Genomic DNA, 18,198 nt, shown 5'->3' with positions numbered 1-18,198 from the left:
TTGATAAAATTCGCTGATATAGCCGTCTGGGCCTGGACTTTTATTTTTGGGGAGGTTTTTAATGGTTTTTTTCTATTTCTTCTCTACTAATAGGCCTGTTTAGGCTTTCTGCTTCTTCTTGACTCAGTCTAGGAAGGTTGTATTGTTCTAAGAATTTATCCATTTCTTCTAGGTTGTTGAATTTAGTGGCATAAAGTTTTTCATAGTATTCTACAATAATTCTTTGTATATCTATGGTGTCTGTGGTGATTTCTCCTCTTTCATTTTAGATTTTGTTTATATGAGTTCTTTCTCTTTTTTCCTTGGTAAGTCTTGCCAAGGGTTTGTCAATTTTGTTGATCTTTTCAAAGAACCAGCTCCTTGTTCTATTAATTTTTTCTATAGTTTTTCTGTTCTTTATTTCATTTATTTCTACTCTGATTTTTATTATCTCCTTTCTTCGGCTGGTTTTGGGTTGTCTTTGTTCTTCTTTTTCTAGTTCCTTAAGGTGTGAAGTTAAGTGGTTCACTTGGGCTCTCTCTTGCTTGTTCATATATGCCTGAAGTGATATGAACTTCCCTCTTATCACTGCATTTGCTGCATCCCATAGATTCTGATATGTCGTATTGTCATTTTCATTAGTCTGTGTATATCTTTTGATCTCTACACTTATTTCTTCTTTGACCCATTCATTTTTTAAAAGTATGTTGTTTAGTTTCCACAGTTTTGTGGGATTTTTTTTCTTTTTTTTGCAGTTGAATTCTAGTTTCAAGGCTTTATGATCAGAAAATATGCTTGGTACAACTTCGATTTTTCTGAATTTGCTGATGTTGTTTTTGTGGCCCTACATATGGTCAATTCTTGAGAATGATCCATGTACACTGGAGAAAAATGTATACTCAGTCACTTTGGGATGAAATGTCCTGTAGATGTCTATCATATCCAGGTGCTCTAGTGTTTTGTTTAAGGCCACTATATCTTTGTTGATTCTCTGTTTGGATGACCGATCTAGAGCCGTCAGCGGTGTATTGAAGTCTCCAAGTATGATTGTATTTTTGTCAGTTTTTGTTTTAAGGTCAATAAGTAGCTGTCTTATATATTTTGGTGCTCCTTGGTTTGGTGCATATATATTAAGAATTGTTATGTCTTCTTGATTCAGTGTCCCCTTAGCCATTATGAAATGGCCATTTTTGTCTCTGAGTACTTTTGCTGTCTTGTAATCAGCATTATCAGATATGAGTATTGCTACGCCTGCTTTTTTTTGGATGTTATTTGCTTGGAGTATTGCTTTCCTAGCCTTTCACTTTGAATTTGTTTTTATCCTTGTTACTTAGATGAGTTTCTTGTAGGCAGCATACAGTTGGATTTTCTTTTTTAATCCATTCTGCTACTCTGTGCCTTTTTATTGGTGAGTTTAATTCATTTACATTTAGTGTAATTATTGACACTTGTGAGTTCCCTATTGCCATTTTATAGATTGCTTTCTGTTAGTTTTGTGTCGTGTTTGATCCTTCTCTTTCATCTTTCTATCTTTTGTTTTTATTTGGTTGTATTCCATACATCTTTCCTCTGTTGCTATCTTTTTTAAATCATGTGCCTCTGTGGTGGTTTTTTCAATGGTGATTACCTTTAAGTAATGAAAAGGGTTCCTACCCTGTTCATTGTAGTGCACTATTTTGTGAGTACTTTTGCACTCCATTGTCCTTTGCTACTGTTAATCTCCATCCTCTCCTCCCCCTTTCTTTTTATTGTTGTGACAGTTTAAATTTGGTTTTATTGTGTTCTTCTTGGAGCTTTTACTTGTGGCTTTGTTTTTTTTTGTTCTTTGTATCTGCGCTCGACCATACCTTTGGGTGTATTGTGAAACATTTGGAGGCTCCAAAGATAGGTTTTTCTGTTTCTGGTTGAAGATCTTGTTGAGTTTTGGGGGAGATTTATCGGTATCGCTTCCTACCGCACCATTACGCTGACGTCATGGCCTAAACATTCTTTAGTTTTATGACAGAGAGCTAAAGAAATTTAAATCCTAATTGTTTAATCTAGTATTATCTACAATAGCATAACATCTTATGCCTTTCTTCTCCCTTTCATTACTTAATTATCTAACGGATTTATAGAAAGACAAAGATTCACTCTGTAAATAAGATATTAAAACCAGTATACATTTTCTACTTAAACTCCATTTTCTGGTTATATTAAGACTCACAGTTTTACAAATGATCCACCTTTTTTAACAAACCTGCTTTTGAATATGTCTTAGAATTTTTATTCCTTGAGTGCTGTTTTGAGTTCCTACCAAATAAGCTCAGCACATAAAATTATTAGACAAAGCTCCCTGCCTGAAAAACTGACAAGTAATCTAAGGGTGAACAATCTATTATAAAAGTCTGCAAAGGAACAGCTCTCCTAAAGAGAATCTGAAGAGAAATTAAGGCTTAGGGCAAAACCAAACTATGGCAGGTTTAGACTAGAAAGCAGATACTCGAGAGAAAGAGGAAAGCAGGAATTGATTTTCTTAAATAGGCTGTAAGTGTTTAGGGTAGTTCTTGATCTCACTCTGTTTAAGGATTATTCTGAAACAGGGAGTGGCCAGCTCTGGTCAGCAGAATGCTAGTGTCTAGTCGTCTGCAGCCAAAGAGTTCTTATCAAGGAAAAAATTAGAATTACTTATCTAATGTCTGTCTTTTTCACCATATTGTAAGCCCTTATGATATGAACTATACATTGTCTGATCAAGATGATGAACCCTTATGATAGTGCCTGGCACAGATATATATGTAAGCAGTCAACATATATTTTATGAATTGCTAACAGTTGAAGAAGTAAAATAATTATAATTTAAATCCACTCTGGACAAAAGGCCCCATATTCATTGAAAAGCATTTTGGTGATAAGTGAGGGTAATTTAGAGAATCACCAGTACTATATGTTTGGGTCACAGCATTAGGTATTTAACTAGAGACAATCAGATGAAGTCAGGACTTAGATTCCACAGTCTTTATGTGACATGTTGGGAAATTGGAATTTCATTTTGAGGACAATGCAGAATCATAGAAGAACATTAAGCAACATGTGAGATGATCTCATTGGCCCTTTTAACAGATGATTTTAGAGGAAATGGATAATTGTAGAGATAAGGTTTAAGTCAGTTAAGAGGCTATTACGATAATTTCTGTGGGAAATAGTAAAAACTCTAAGACAGGTGAGGATACTAATGAAGAGGAGTAAGCAATATGGATAAGATTTTGGTTTAGAGAGGCTGGGAGTTTGGAAAAGAAGACTTGAGAATCAACCTCAGATTCTGCCTGAAACAAATTGGCCTCATTCACTTAGATCAGAAGCATTAGTGAGAAGGAGTTTGAGGAGGAGGAGACGATGAGTTTCAGTATTAGCCTCCGAGCCTGAGATGTCTAAGTGGAAAAAGTCAACAAGACATTAGAATACAGAGTAGGTCTGTAAGGCAAGCAGTTTGGGCTGGAGATGTGAAACTGAGAGCCATCAGCACATACCTGACAGCTGAGATTATGGGAAGCACCCCAAGAGTGTGGATGGACAAATTACGGCCCGCGGGCCGCATGTGGCCCCCTGAGGCCATTTATCTGGCCCCCCGCCGCACTTCCAGAAGGGGCACCTCTTTCATTGGTGGTCAGTGAGAGGAGCACTGTATGTGGCGGCCCTCCAACCGTCTGAGGGACAGTGAACTGGCCCCTTGTGTAAAAAGTTTGGGGACCCCTTGTGCAAAGTGAACTCAACATTTAAGGGGCCACTGAGAAGGAAGAACATGCCAAGGACACTCAGAAGGGGCCTCACCAGTGGGTGGAGGCAAATGTACAAACATAAAAATAAAAATGAATATATATAGATTTTTTGGATGTCTTAAAAATAAGGGTAAAGAGAAAATGTTGAATTCAAGTTAATCTTTTAATTCCTAATTTAGGTGTAAATAAACTTATTAACTGAAGAATCACATTTTTCTTTGGAAACCCCAAAACGCCGTGGTTTCTAAAATGATTTTAAATTGCTTTGTAAAATAATGCCCATGTTTAAAAACCTAAGCTAAATAGGTCAATGACAGGAGAAAAATTAAAAAGGAGAACTTAAAAGAATGAAATCAAGAGAGTAGTTGTGTATGTTTGTATCTCTGCTTACAGTAGCCCACTCCCCGTGTCTGCGGTTTTGTTTGCCCTGGTTTTAGTGACTCGCTGTCAACCACAGTCCGAGAATATAAAATGGATAACTCCAAAAAGGAAGGATTTATGCCATCCTTGACGCGTTGCTCTGAGTAACGGGGTGAAACCTCGTGCTGTCCAACTCCATCCTGCCCAGATGTGAATCACCTCTTTGCTCTGCGTGTCAACACTGTGCCCTCCTTGCCCATGTCAGATCTACCATCATGGTGTCACAGTGCTTGTGTTCGAGTAACTCTTACTTTACTTAGTAATAGCCCTGAAGCCATTCACATAGCTTTTATTACAGTATATTACTATAATCATTCTGTTTTATTAGTTTCTGTTGTTCATCTCTTACCCTATCTAATTTATAAATTAAATTTTATCATAAGTGTGTCTTTATAGGAGAAAACATAATATATATAAGGTTTGGTACGATCTGCAAGTTCTGTCATCTACTGGGACTCTTGTAATATATCCCAGGTGAATAAGGGGGAACTACTATATTCCCGACAGGGAACAAGTTTTTTGGATCAAGGAACAAACAAATTAATTACTTGCATAACAATCTTAGCACTGGTTCCACATGCTTCAGACCTTCACAGGGCAGCAGATATACCAGATATATCCTTTGCATACAAGAATTTGTGCCACAGAAGAACTGGAAAATTATGAATTTCAGATCTTATAAAACAACAGTGCCAGCTGCTCATCTTTCCCCTAGAGAAGGAGAAATGTGTTTTGTTTACACATTCTCTCTGGAGAGGCAAAGGTCCCTGTTCATTATTCCAGAATGTAAGCAGATGGCTCCAGGGGAAAGGTTTCTAAATATCTCAGGAAGTCTCTATTTTTAACTTAAAAGGTTTGTTTGCCATTCTGATATTCTTTAACCCCCATGCCAACAATGTTTTCCTCAGGAAGCCCTGACCATGCATAAATGGCTTCATATTTATGTAACATTGTTTCCAACAATTGCTAAAAGTGCTATACTCTGAAGCAGACTTCAGTAATTATCCTGGGACAGAATCTAACATTCCATGATCTGTAAAATGGAAAACCTTCCTCTTAATATTTTGCAAATCCCAGCTGAAATAGTCATTCACCACATGATGATGCACTTCATATCAAACTACCAACTTCTCTTCCGTTTTCCAACAGCACTTTATGTTAATCTCTTAGAGCATTTTTATTACGTCCTCACTGGACTATGAATATTTGATGGGAGAAAATGTTTCTTGAGCAGCTCTTACATGCAAGACATTGTGTTGAATACTGTTAGAAATTTCTAGAAAATGATCATATCTTTAAGGATACTTACTATTTCGTATATTGGGCTGTTGTTTTTTTTGTACATTCTGATATATAGTCATAAAAGCTATATTGGTGAGAGAAAGGATGAGAAAAAGGGAGACAGACAAATATAAAATTAGCTATCGACTGAGTAGGGGAGATGTTCTCTACTTAAACGTGTGTCTTTCAGGAAAAATGAGAAAAGGAGGTAATTGTGATCTTAGTCTTTGAAGGAAAATATGACATAATATGTAAGGGACCAGGTGGAGAGAATTTGACAATGTTTGATACCACAAACCCACACTCTTATACTTGTTATAATGAATTTTTAAAATTTTAATTTTTGTCTTCAATCATTAGCTATTTTATGTTAAAGCTATATGTGGAAATGTTTAAAAACAGATATCAAGATTTAAAAATAGAAAATAATATCCCTCTAGTTGAAATTCAGTTCTTTTATATATATATATATATAAATTTATATATATATATATATATAAATATATATATATATATAAATTTTCATTGAATTTAGTGGGGTAACATTGGTTAACTACGTTAGATAGGTATCAAGTGTACAATTTTATAATATATCATCTGTATTTCATAGTGTGTGTTCACCACCCTAAGTCAAGACTCCTTCGTCACCATTTCTAAGCCATTTACTTTCTTCTACCTCCTCTTATTCCTCTTTCCCTCTGGTAATCACCACACTGTTATTTCTGTCTGTGAGTTTTTATGTTTGTTTGTTTGTTTAATCCCTTCACCTTTTCCACCCAACTCCTCGATCCCCCTCACTCCCAACAGCTGTCAATTTGTTGTTCTCCAACTATGAGTCTGTTTCTATTTTGTTAGTTTATTTTGTTCATTATATTTCACATATGAGTGAAATCATAAGGAACTTGTCTATCTCTGTCTGGCTTATTTCACCTATCATACTACTCCCACGGTCAATCATTGTTGTTGAAAAAGGTAAGGTTTGCTTTTTATAGCAGTGTAGTATTCCATTGTGAATATATATATATATATATATATATATATATATATATATATATATATATAGCTTTTTTATCCATTCATCTACTGATGGGCACTTGGGTTGCTTCTAAATCTTGGCTATTGTAAGTAATGTTATATTGAACATAGCCATGCATCTATTCTTTTTTTTTTTTTTTTTTTTTTTTATATAATTTTATTTTTTTAATGGGGTGACATCAATAAATCAGGATACATATATTCAAAGATAACAAGTCCAGGTTGTCTTGTCGTTCAATTATGTTGCATACCCACCACCCAAAGTCAGATTGTCCTCTGTCACCTTCTATCTTGTTTTCTTTGTGCCCCTCCCCACCCCCTATCCCTCTCCCATTCCCCCCTCCTCCCCCCCGGAACCACCACACTCTTATAAATGTCTCTTAGTTTCACTATTATGTCCCACCTACGTATGGAATAATACAGTTCCTGTTTTTTTCTGATTTACTTATTTCGCTTCGTATCATGTTATCAAGATCCCACCATTTTGCTGTAAATGTTCCGATGTCATCATTTCTTACGGCTGAGTAGTATTCCATAGTGTATATGTGCCACATCTTCTTTATCCAGTCATCTATTGATGGGCTTTTTGGTTGTTTCCATGTCCTGGCCACTGTGAACAATGCTGCAATAAACATGGGGCTGCATGTGTCTTTACGTATCAATGTTTCTGAGTTTTTGGGATATATACCCAGTAGAGGGATTGCTGGGTCATAAGGTAGTTCTATTTTCAGTTTTTTGAGGAACCACCATACTTTCTTCCATAATGGTTGTACTACTTTACATTCCCACCAACAGTGTATGAGGGTTCCTTTTTCTCCACAGCCTCTCCAACATTTGCTGTTACCTGACTTGCTAATAACAGCTAATCGAACAGGTGTGAGGTGGTATCTCATTGCCGTTTTGATTTGCATTTCTCTAATAGCTAAAGAAGATGAGCATCTTTTCATATATCTGTTGGCCATTTGTATTTCTTCCTGAGAGAAGTGTCTATTCATATCCTCTTCCCATTTTTTTATTGGATTGTTTGTTTGTTTGTTGTTGAGTTTTATGAGTTCTTTGTATATTTTGGATATTAGGCCCTTATCTGAGCTGTCGTTTGAAAAAATCATTTCCCATTTAGTTGGCTTTCTGTTTATTTTGTTATCAGTTTCTCTTGCTGAGCAAAAACTTCTTAGTCTGATGTAGTCCCATTCATTAATTTTTGCCTTCACTTCTCTTGCCATTGGAGTCAAATTCATAAAATGCTCTTTAAAACCCAGGTCCCTGAGTTGAGTACCTATGTCTTCTTCTATGTACTTAATTGTTTCAGGTCTTATGTTTAGATCTTTGATCCATTTTGAGTTAATTTAAGTACAGGGGGAGAGACTGTAGTCCAGTTTCATTCTTTTGCATGTGGCTTTCCAGTTTTCCCAGCACCATTTATTGAAGAGGCTTTCTTTTCTCCATTGTGTGTTGTTGGCCCCTTTATCAAAAATCATTTGACTATATATATGTGGTTTTATTTCTGGACTTTCTATTCTGTTCCATTGGTCTGAGTGTCTATTTTTCTGCCAATAGCATGTTGTTTTGATTGTCGTGGCCCTATAATAGAGTTTGAAGTCAGGTATTGAAATGCCCCCAGCTTCATTCTTTTTCTTTAGGATTCCTTTGGCTATTCGGGGTTTTTTATAGTTCCATATAAATCTGATGATTTTTTGCTCTATTTCTTTAAAAAATGTCATTGGAAGTTTGATGGGAATTGCATTAAATTTGTATATTGCTTTGGGTAATATAGCCATCTTGATTATATTTATTCTTCCTAGCCAAGAACAAGGTATATTCTTCCATCTCATTATATCTTTTTCGATTTCCCTTAACAATGGTTTATAGTTTTCATTATATAAGTCCTTTACATTCTTTGTTATGTTTATTCCTAAGTATTTTATTTTTTTTGTTGCAATCGTGAAGGGGATTGTTCTTTTGAGTTCCTTCTCAGTTGTTTCATTGTTGGCATATAGAAAGGCTATTGACTTCTGTATGTTAATTTTGTATCCTGTGACCTTACTGTATTGGCTTATTGTTTCTAGTAGTCTTTTTGTGGATTCTTTGGGGTTTTCGATGTATAGTATCATATCATCTGCAAAAAGTGATACCTTTACTTCTTCTTTTCCGATATGGATGCCTTTTATTTCTTTGTCTTGTCTGATTGCTCTGGCTAGAACCTCTAGTACCACATTAAATAAGAGTGGAGAGAGTGGACAACCCTGTCTTGTTCCTGATTTAAGGGGGAAAGCCTTCAGTTTAGTGCCATTTAATATGATGTTAGCTGATGGTTTATCATATATGGCCTTTATCATGTTGAGATATTTTCCTTCTATACCCATTTTGTTGAGAGTCTTAAACATAAAATTGTGTTGTATTTTATCGAAAGCCTTTTCTGCGTCTATTGATAAGATCATGTGGTTTTTGTTCTTTGTTTTGTTGATATGGTGTATTACATTAATCGTTTTACGTATGTTGAACCATCCTTGAGATTCTGGGATGAATCCCACTTGATCATGATGTTTTTAATATGTTGTTGTATTCGATTTGCTAGTATTTTGTTTAGTATTTTAGCATCTGTATTCATTAGTGATATTGGTCTGTAGTTTTCTTTTTTTGTGCCATCCTTGCCTGGTTTCGGTATGAGGGTTATGTTGGCTTCGTAAAATGTGTTTGGAAGTATTGCTTCTTCTTCAATTTTTTGGAAGACTTTGAGTAGAATAGGAACCAAGTCTTCTTTGAATGTTTGATAAAATTCGCTGGTATAGCCGTCAGGGCCTGGACTTTTATTTTTGGGGAGGTTTTTAATGGTTTTTTCTATTTCTTCTCTACTGATAGGTCTGTTTAGGCTTTCTGCTTCTTCTTGACTCAGTCTAGGAAGGTTGTATTTTTCTAGGAATTTATCCATTTCTTCTAGGTTGTTGAATTTAGTGGCATAAAGTTTTTCATAGTATTCTACAATAATTCTTTGTATATCTACGGTGTCCGTGGTGATTTCTCCTCTTTCATTTTGGATTTTGTTTATATGAGTTCTTTCTCTTTTTTCCTTGGTAAGTCTTGCCAAGGGTTTGTCAATTTTGTTGATCTTTTCAAAGAACCAGCTCCTTGTTCTATTAATTTTTTCTATAGTTTTTCTGTTCTCTAATTCATTTATTTCTGCTCTGATTTTTATTATCTCCATTCTTCGGCTGGTTTTGGGTTGTCTTTGTTCTTCTTTTTCTAGATCCTTATGGTGGGAAGTTAAGTGGTTCACTTGGGCTCTCTCTTGTTTGTTCATATATGCCTGAAGTGATATGAACTTCCCTCTTATCACTGCTTTTGCTGCATCCCATAGATTCTGATATGTCGTATTGTCATTTTCATTAGTCTGTATATATCTTTTGATCTCTGCACTTATTTCTTCTTTGACCCATTCATTTTTTAAAAGTATGTTGTTTAGTTTCCATATTTTTGTGGGATTTTTTTCCTCTTTTTTGCAGTTGAATTCTAGTTTCAAGGCTTTATGATCAGAAAATATGCTTGGTACAACTTCAATTTTTCTGAATTTGCTGATGTTGTTTTTGTGGCCCAACATATGGTCAATTCTTGAGAATGATCCATGTACACTGGAGAAAAATGTATACTCAGTCACTTTGGGATGAAATGTCCTGTAGATGTCTATCATATCCAGGTGCTCTAGTGTTTTGTTTAAGGCCACTATGTCTTTGTTGATTCTCTGTTTGGATGACCGATCTAGAGCCGTCAGCGGTGTATTGAGGTCTCCAAGTATGATTGTGTTTTTGTCAGTTTTTGTTTTAAGGTCAATAAGTAGCTGTCTTATATATTTTGGTGCTCCTTGGTTTGGTGCATATATATTAAGAATTGTTATGTCTTCTTGATTCAGTGTCCCCTTAGCCATTATGAAATGGCCATTTTTGTCTCTGAGTACTTTTCCTGTCTTGTAGTCAGCATTATCCGATATGAGTATTGCTACACCTGCTTTTTTTTGGATGTTATTTGCTTGGAGTATTGTTTTCCAGCCTTTCACTTTGAATTTGTTTTTATCCTTGTTACTTAGATGAGTTTCCTGTAGGCAGCATACAGTTGGATTTTCTTTTTTAATCCATTCTGCTACTCTGTGCCTTTTTATTGGTGAGTTTAATCCGTTTACATTTAGTGTAATTATTGATACTTGTGGGTTCCCTATTGCCATTTTATATCTTGCTTTCTGTTAGTTTTGTGTCTTGTTTGATCCTTCTCTTTTGTTTTTCTATCTTTTGTTTTTATTTGGTTGTATTCCATACATTTTTCCACTGTTGCTATCTTTTTTATCTCATGTGCTTCTGTGGTGGTTTTTTCAATGGTGGTTACCTTTGAATAATGAAAAGGGTCCCTACCCTGTTCATTGTAGCGAACTATTTTGTGAGTACTTTTGCACTCCATCGTCCTTTGCTACTGTTAATCTCCATCTTCTCCCCCTCTTTCTTTTTGTTGTTGTCACAGTTTAAATTTGGTTTTATTGTGTTCTTCTTGGAGCTTTTACTTGTGGCTTTGTTTTTTTTTTGTTCTTTGTATCTGATTGGAGAACCCCCTTTAGTAATTCCTGGAGTGGGGGTTTTCTGATGATAAATTCCCTCATCTTTTCTGTATCTGTGAATGTTTTTATTTCTCCTTCATATTTGAAGGATAGCTTTGATGGGTATAGTATTCGTGGCTGAAAGTTCCTCTCTTTCAGGACTTTAAATATTGGGGTCCATTCTCTTCTAGCTTGTAGAGTTTCTGCTGAGAAATCTGATGATAATCTAATGGGCCTTCCTTTATATGTTGTATTCTTCTTTTCCCTGGCTGCCTTGAGAATTTTTTCTTTGCTGTTGGTTTGTGTCAATTTCATTATGATATGCCTTGGAGTAGGTTTGTTGGGGTTAAGAAAACTTGGAGTTCTGTTTGCTTCTTGAACTTGAGGCTTTAGTTCTTTCCACAGGCTTGGGAAGTTCTCATCTATTATTTGTTTGAGTATGTTCTCCATTCCATTTTCTCTCTCTTCTCCCTCTGATATACCTATTATTCTTATGTTATTCTTTTTGATGGAGTCAGATAATTCTTGTAGGGCTATCTCATTTTTTTTAATTTTTGAGTCTCTTTCTTCTTCTCTCTGTTGTGCCTCAAGTTGCTTGTCTTCTATTTCACTAATCCTCTCTTCTATCTGACCTGTTCTATTAGCTAAGCTTGTTACTTCGTTTTTCAGCTCGTGAATTGAGTTTTTCATCTCTGTTTGATTTGTTTTTATAGTTTCAATTTCCTTGGACATATATTCTTTGTGTTCATTGAGTTGTTTTCTGAGCTCCCTAAATTGCCTTTCTGTGTTTTCTTGTATATCTCGGAGGATTTTTAGGATTTCTATCTTGAATTCTCTGTCATTTAGCTCCAAGGTTTCCAATATATTAAATTTTTTCTCCATAGATTTTTCCTCATCTAGCTGTGTTACCTCTCTTTCTTTTGTATCCATGATATTCGATTTTCTCTTCCTTAATGGCATCTGAGGGTGGTTTTGTTGATAGTATTAATGAGATTTAATAAAGAATAAAAAGTTTAAAAAAATAATAAAAAAAAATCGAAAAAAGTTGTTTTTTTAAAAAAAAAATTAATAATGAAATAAAGAAAAATAAAATAAAATAAAAATTAAAAAAAAAAAAAAAAGGAAATTATTCCCCCACTCCTTTTTTCCTCTCCTCTCCTCTCCCCTCTTTCTTGATAAAATCTTGTGGTGGACTGTGAATTATAACAAACAATGCCTGTGATGGAGGGCCTGAATTGGGGAAAAGTAATAAAGGGGCAAAAAAAAAAAAAAAAAGAAAAAGAAAAAAGAAGAAAAAAAAAAGAGCGTATGGACCCACAAAAAGCAAATAAGGAAAAAATTTGGGTCAAGAATAAAATGATTTGCTTTTAGGTGTTGGTTGTCTAAGAGTTATGATGAGAGGATTAAGAGGAAAACGGAAAAATGGGGGGACAAATTAAAAAATTACTATTGTATTTAGTGGAACAAGAACTAGATAATATGGAGAGCCAGGGATGGGAGCACTGCTAGTGAGTTAAAAAGGTGAAGTAAAAACCCCCCAGAATGCCACAAACATAAGTTTGAGTCCCAGATAAGATAATTTGTTTGTTATTGAGGTTTGAGTGAGAGGAGATGTAAAGGAGAAAGGAAGAAACTAATATAGAGGGAGAAAAGAAAGAGAGAGAGAGAAAAAAAAAGAGGGAACCACTAAAAGAAGAAAAAAGAAAGGAGAGAGAGAGAGAGAGTTAAGGGTTTTGGAGTGCAACCCTCATAGAGAGAAAGGAAGAGAAGAGAAAAGATAATGGGAGATGTAACACTTATGGGTAGTGTAGTTCAAGGAGAGGAGAGAGTAAGACCGGTAGAGAGTTAATCGGCCAAATTGGAGGAGGAAAAAAAAAATATCAAGAATGAAGATAAGAGAAACAAACGAACAAATATAATAAAATGGGATAGGTTATAAAGTCTGCAGATTATTCTTGATTTTGAGAGGTTATCTTCTTGCTTTTTCTTTTCTCTCCCTCTTCCTGGTCGGTGACTCTGTACCCCGGGTTTTGCCCCTTTGCCACGCTCAGGTGGAGGTTTGCAATTGATAAGTCTCTATGGCAATGTCATGTATTGTGCTTTAGTCTCGTTGGCAGTCTAGGCTATTAGCATTTATAGGCTCCGACAGTGAGAGAGTCCGTGTTCCTGGAGCCTTTCTCCTAGTCTTTCCTTCCTCAATTAGTAGCCTGATAATCCAGCTATGGGGTTGCTGCTGCCTCTGCCTGGATAGTAAGAGGCTCAAAGAGCTGGCAACTCCCCACTCTATTTCCACTCAGCACAGGGCTCTGGGTACGGCTCAGTCAGTCAGAGCTGCTAGCATAATCAGGCGGGCTTTCCGGCCATTCAAAGACCTCTGGCTCTGCCACTCTGTCCGGTAACACAAGCGGGTGCCCACTTCCGGGGCGCTTGGAGGAAACTCTCACTCACTGGCTGCGTGCGCAGACCAGGATATCCGGCCAGCAGTCTCACGCTCTGAGTGAAACCCCCAACCGCAGGGAAAAGTTGCAGCGTTGGAATTGAGTCTCGCTCCGTCCCCGTGCGCGGCTTTTGCAAGGCGCTGGGGCGGCCCGAGATTCCGCTTTGGCCCACACAAAGGCCCCTGACTCTGCTCCTCTATGCGATAACACGGGCGCGCACTGCCGAGGCACTCGGAGGAATCACTCACTCCTTATCTGCGCGCGCAAACCAGGATATGAGGCCGGCCGCTTTCCCTCTGAGTGAAACACCCTCCGGCAAGGAAAATCTCCACCATTGGAATTAGTTCTCACTCCCTCCCGTGCGTGGCTTTCCCAGGGCGCTGGGGCTGCCCAGAGACTCTGCCCTCGGCCCACAGAAAGGCCTCTGACCCTGCCTCTCCGTGAGGCAACACGGGCACTGACTCCCGGGGCCTAGGAAGAAATCTCTCGCCCACTAACTGCGCACCAGCCAGGAGACCGGGTAAAATGGCCACGCCGCTTGTCTTTCTTTGTTTGGGTTTGGCGCGAGTGTTAGCTTGTATTGCCCGGGTTGCCACAGGATCAGATTTTCCTCGGCTTGGATCTCCGTGCCACAGCCTGGTTCGGCCGTTTGTTTCGCGGCCTGGATGTATTCACCCCCTTTGCCCGCCTCAGTTTCTATATTCACAGTTACCAGAGAAAGCCGCCCTGTTTAGGTTAGTGAGGAAGGCGGAGCATTTCTTACTCCCTATTTCCTTCGGGGTTTGGTTATATATTTAGCCAATTTTTCACTCAATCATACCTTTGGGTGTATTGCGAAGCATCTGGAAGCTCCAAGTATAGGTTTTTCTGTTTCTGGTTGAAGATCTTGTTGAGTTTTGGGGGAGATTTATCGGTATCGCTTCCTACCCCGCCATTACTCAGCATCTATTCTTTTGAATTAGTGTTTTGGGTTCCTTTGAATATATTCCTAGAAGAAGAATCAATGATTGATAAGGCAGTTCCTTTTTTTTTTTTTTTTTTTTTTTTACAGAGACAGAGAGAGAGTCAGAAAGAGGGATAGACAGGGACAGACAGACAGGAACGGAGAGAGATGAGAAGCATCAATCATCAGTTTTTTGTTGTGGCACTTTAGTTGTTCATTGATTGCTTTCTCATATGTGCCTTGACCGTGGGGCTACAGCAGACAGAGTAACCCCTTCCTCAAGCCAGCAACTTTGGGTCCAAGCTGGTGAGCTTTTTGCTCAAACCAGATGAACCCGTGCTCAAGCTGGCGACCTCGGGGTCCCGAACCTGGGTCCTCCGCATCCCAATCCGATGCTCTATCCACTGGGCCACCGCCTGGTCAGGCAAGGCAGTTTCATTTTTAATTTTTTGAGAGAAGTCCTATTATCAATTACTCAATGGACAAGAGTTGGCAAGGATATGGAGGAAAGGAAACCCTCGTGCATTGTTGGTGGCAATATAGATTGGTGCAGCAATTGTAGCAAATTCTATTGTTTTAAATTGCAAAGAGTCTGCTTGTTGAAGAGAATTAAGCATTTGTAATGTATTTTTTTCCCACAGAAGATTAAAAAATCCTATTAGTTTAAAAAAATGTTAATCCTATTAACATTTGTAAAGATCTTTGGCATAAAATACAACATAAAGAGAAAGGAAATATTCTGATGGAACTCATACAGAAGTAAAAAGTATTTTCTGACAGGAAAATGGTGCAATTGTCTAACATAGTTTTTATAATATGTATAAAGAAGAGAATTCAATTTATTGTTCACTTCAAATGTAGATTTAAGGTTTTCTTACATTTTAAAAGTATATTTGACCTTTTTTCTAAAAAAAGGAACAAATTTACTTCAAAATAACAAGGAATAAATTTTATTTTTCTCTTTATAGAACTTGTTTTTTAAAGCTGATATTTTATTTAACTATTAAAATAATGCTGGTCAAAATTTAATATCACTAATATTTTTCTCAAATTACATGTTTTATATAATTAAGGAATTTTCAGATAAATACCACATTATCTACATATTAAATACTTAAAAATTAGCTATTAATTGACATCCAAGTTAATTTCCAAATAAGGTTTTATCTGCACTTAGGATAGGTTATAACATATACAATGAATTCACTGCTATGCCCATATGGGTTGTTAGTATTTCTATGGCAACAGGCCACTACTTCCACTGACTTACACATTATGTGTATTGTATATGCATTCCTCTAGAATAGGCAGGGGTGTTAAATATGGTAAGTAAAGCAATTGATTATTTTGTTCAAAATTTAGTGCCTTTCATTTAATGCAATTTTATTTGTTATAATGATATTGCTATATTTTCCCAATATAAAATCAGTTTGTCTTTCCTATATAATTCTGAAATTCTATCAGAAAGGGCGAGAACAAATGTAATTTATATATTAACAAATACTACAAATGAAAAGGACAGATCAGGAAGGCACTTCAATTGGAGTTTATAGATTACAGATTATTTTAATAATTCTTTTGGTTTTGTGCAGATATTTTGTTTGTTTTTGAGAGAGAGAGAGAGAGAGAGAGAGAGAGAGAGAGAGAGAGAGACAGGATGGGAGAAAGATGAGAAGCATCAACTCATAGTTGTAGCACTTTAGTTGTTCACTGATTGCTTCTCCTGTCTGCCTTGACTGGGGGCTCCAGCTCAGCCAGTGACATGTTGCTCAAACCAGCAAGCTTGGCCTTCAAGCCAGCGATCTTTGGGCTCAAGCTAGCAATCATGGGATCATGTCTATGATCTCACACTCAAGCCCACAAGACCACATTCAAGCTGAATGAGCCCGTACTCAAGCCTGTGACCTCGGAGTTTTGAACCTGGGATTTTAGTGTTCCAATTCAATGCTCTATCCACTGCACCACCACCAGTCAGTTTTTGTACAGATTAATATTGCTGCCATTGTTATGAAGGAGATCAGCTTCCTGACAATAGCTACTGTGTTTCACCTACCTAAACTTGACATATTCATATGTATGAGTTTGTTTTACCTTGCCTTTGTTTCTTTCGTTTCTCCAGTACAGTGCCCTAAATCCTCGAGAATCTTGGGACATGTGGCACCCCACTCTGGTAGCTGAAGCTTTATTTGCGATTGCAAACATCTTCAGTTCCCTACGCCTGATCTCACTGTTTACTGCAAATTCTCACCTGGGGCCTCTGCAAATATCTCTGGGAAGAATGCTTCTGGACATTTTGAAGTTTCTTTTCATATACTGTCTTGTGCTGTTGGCATTTGCCAATGGCCTAAATCAATTGTACTTCTATTATGAAGAAACAAAAGGATTAAGCTGCAAAGGCATACGATGTGAAAAGCAGAATAATGCATTTTCAACGTAAGTCAAACAAACATTTCTATCAGTAATGGTTGTGCAGAATTTAGAGTGTAATATGAATTTGAAAAATTCATGACAGGTGGTTGCAAAGAAAATTATGTGTAATGCAAAAAAAACAATTAAAATGCCTTTGAATATAAAGCTCTTTTATTTAAAAAATAACAGTACATTTATAAGTGTTAGTAAAATAGTTGTTTCTTTCAAAATAACTACATAAAAGGAGAGCTATATAGACTGTTTTTTAAATTGTTAAATTTATTGGTTGACCCTGGTTAATAAAATCAAGAGTACATTGCTTTGACACATGACCTGTATGTAGCATTGTGCGTCCACCACTAAGTCATATCATCTTCTATTGCCATACATTTGGACCCCTTGAGTAACCTCCATCCCCTTCCTACTGGTGACCACCTTACTGTTTGTCTATGTCTATGAGTTCCAGTTTTATATCTCATATATGAATGAGATCATATGGTTCTTCATTGTTTCTGACAGACTTATTTTATTTAGCATAATATTCTCAAGGTTCTTTAAATTGTGGAATAAAATGGATATCTGTATTCTGTTGACAGCTTACATGTACATTAAAAGATAAAATCTATACATGTAAAAGCAATCGGGTAAGAAAACTCAAGTGCTTTTCAGTCTTTGCTCGTGTGTTTTCCAGATGCTAGCGTCCCTTCACATCTCTTTCATTCTCCAGTCTTCCACACAAAAATTTAAGCATGTGGAAATAATCCAATCCTAGTCCATTGTTATTATTCACACAAAATTCTCTGTGCCCCTTCACCTGAGTAGCCAGAAGACTTGGCCAGTGTCCCTTCTCTATGTCCCCTTCATGACCACCATGTTTGATGCTCACACAGTTCTCATATAATATATCTCTACATATCTGCATCTATCTCCTTCCCACTGTGATAAATAGTTAATTATCAGATTAATGAAAAAGTTAGGTCATTTTTATCTAGTAATCATATGTGAATACATGGACATTTTTTAGTTGACTTTTAAAAGTCAGACCCTATTCATGGGCCATTATAGAATTATATGTATGTAATATAAGAGACTACAGTAATTTCTTAAGTAGGAGGAAATCCATAACCTCAAATAAACTATATAACTTATGGTAAAAAAAATTTGTTGATAAAATTTTTGTGTCTCTTTTTCTCTCTTATTCTAATATCTAATGCTCCTTTTAAGTTAATCAAGATCTGATTATTTACACATAAAATTTTTATCACAGCCTAAGTGCCTCGGATCCTTTCAGGAATATATTTACTACAAACCATGATCATAACAAAAATAAAAAGTCATTCCAGCTTCCCATTGTCACGT

General features: G+C 36.5%; 1 protein-coding gene across 2 annotated transcripts in view; it reads left to right on the top strand.

The window, feature by feature from the left end:
* The window catches only part of TRPC4 (transient receptor potential cation channel subfamily C member 4), a 270,542-nt gene that overhangs the window by 179,957 nt on the left and 72,387 nt on the right, over positions 1-18,198 (top strand). For both annotated transcript variants that reach the window (XM_066381078.1, XM_066381077.1), the window contains exon 6: positions 16,550-16,863. In XM_066381078.1, the coding sequence (XP_066237175.1) occupies positions 16,550-16,863 (314 nt within the window). The remainder of the gene's footprint in view (positions 1-16,549; positions 16,864-18,198) is intronic.

This window comes from Saccopteryx leptura, chromosome 4 (genome assembly GCF_036850995.1).
Source record: "Saccopteryx leptura isolate mSacLep1 chromosome 4, mSacLep1_pri_phased_curated, whole genome shotgun sequence".
Lineage (NCBI taxonomy): Eukaryota > Metazoa > Chordata > Mammalia > Chiroptera > Emballonuridae > Saccopteryx > Saccopteryx leptura.
The sequence above is the reverse complement of the archived record's forward strand: the minus strand, read 5'-3'. Positions and strand labels throughout refer to the sequence as shown.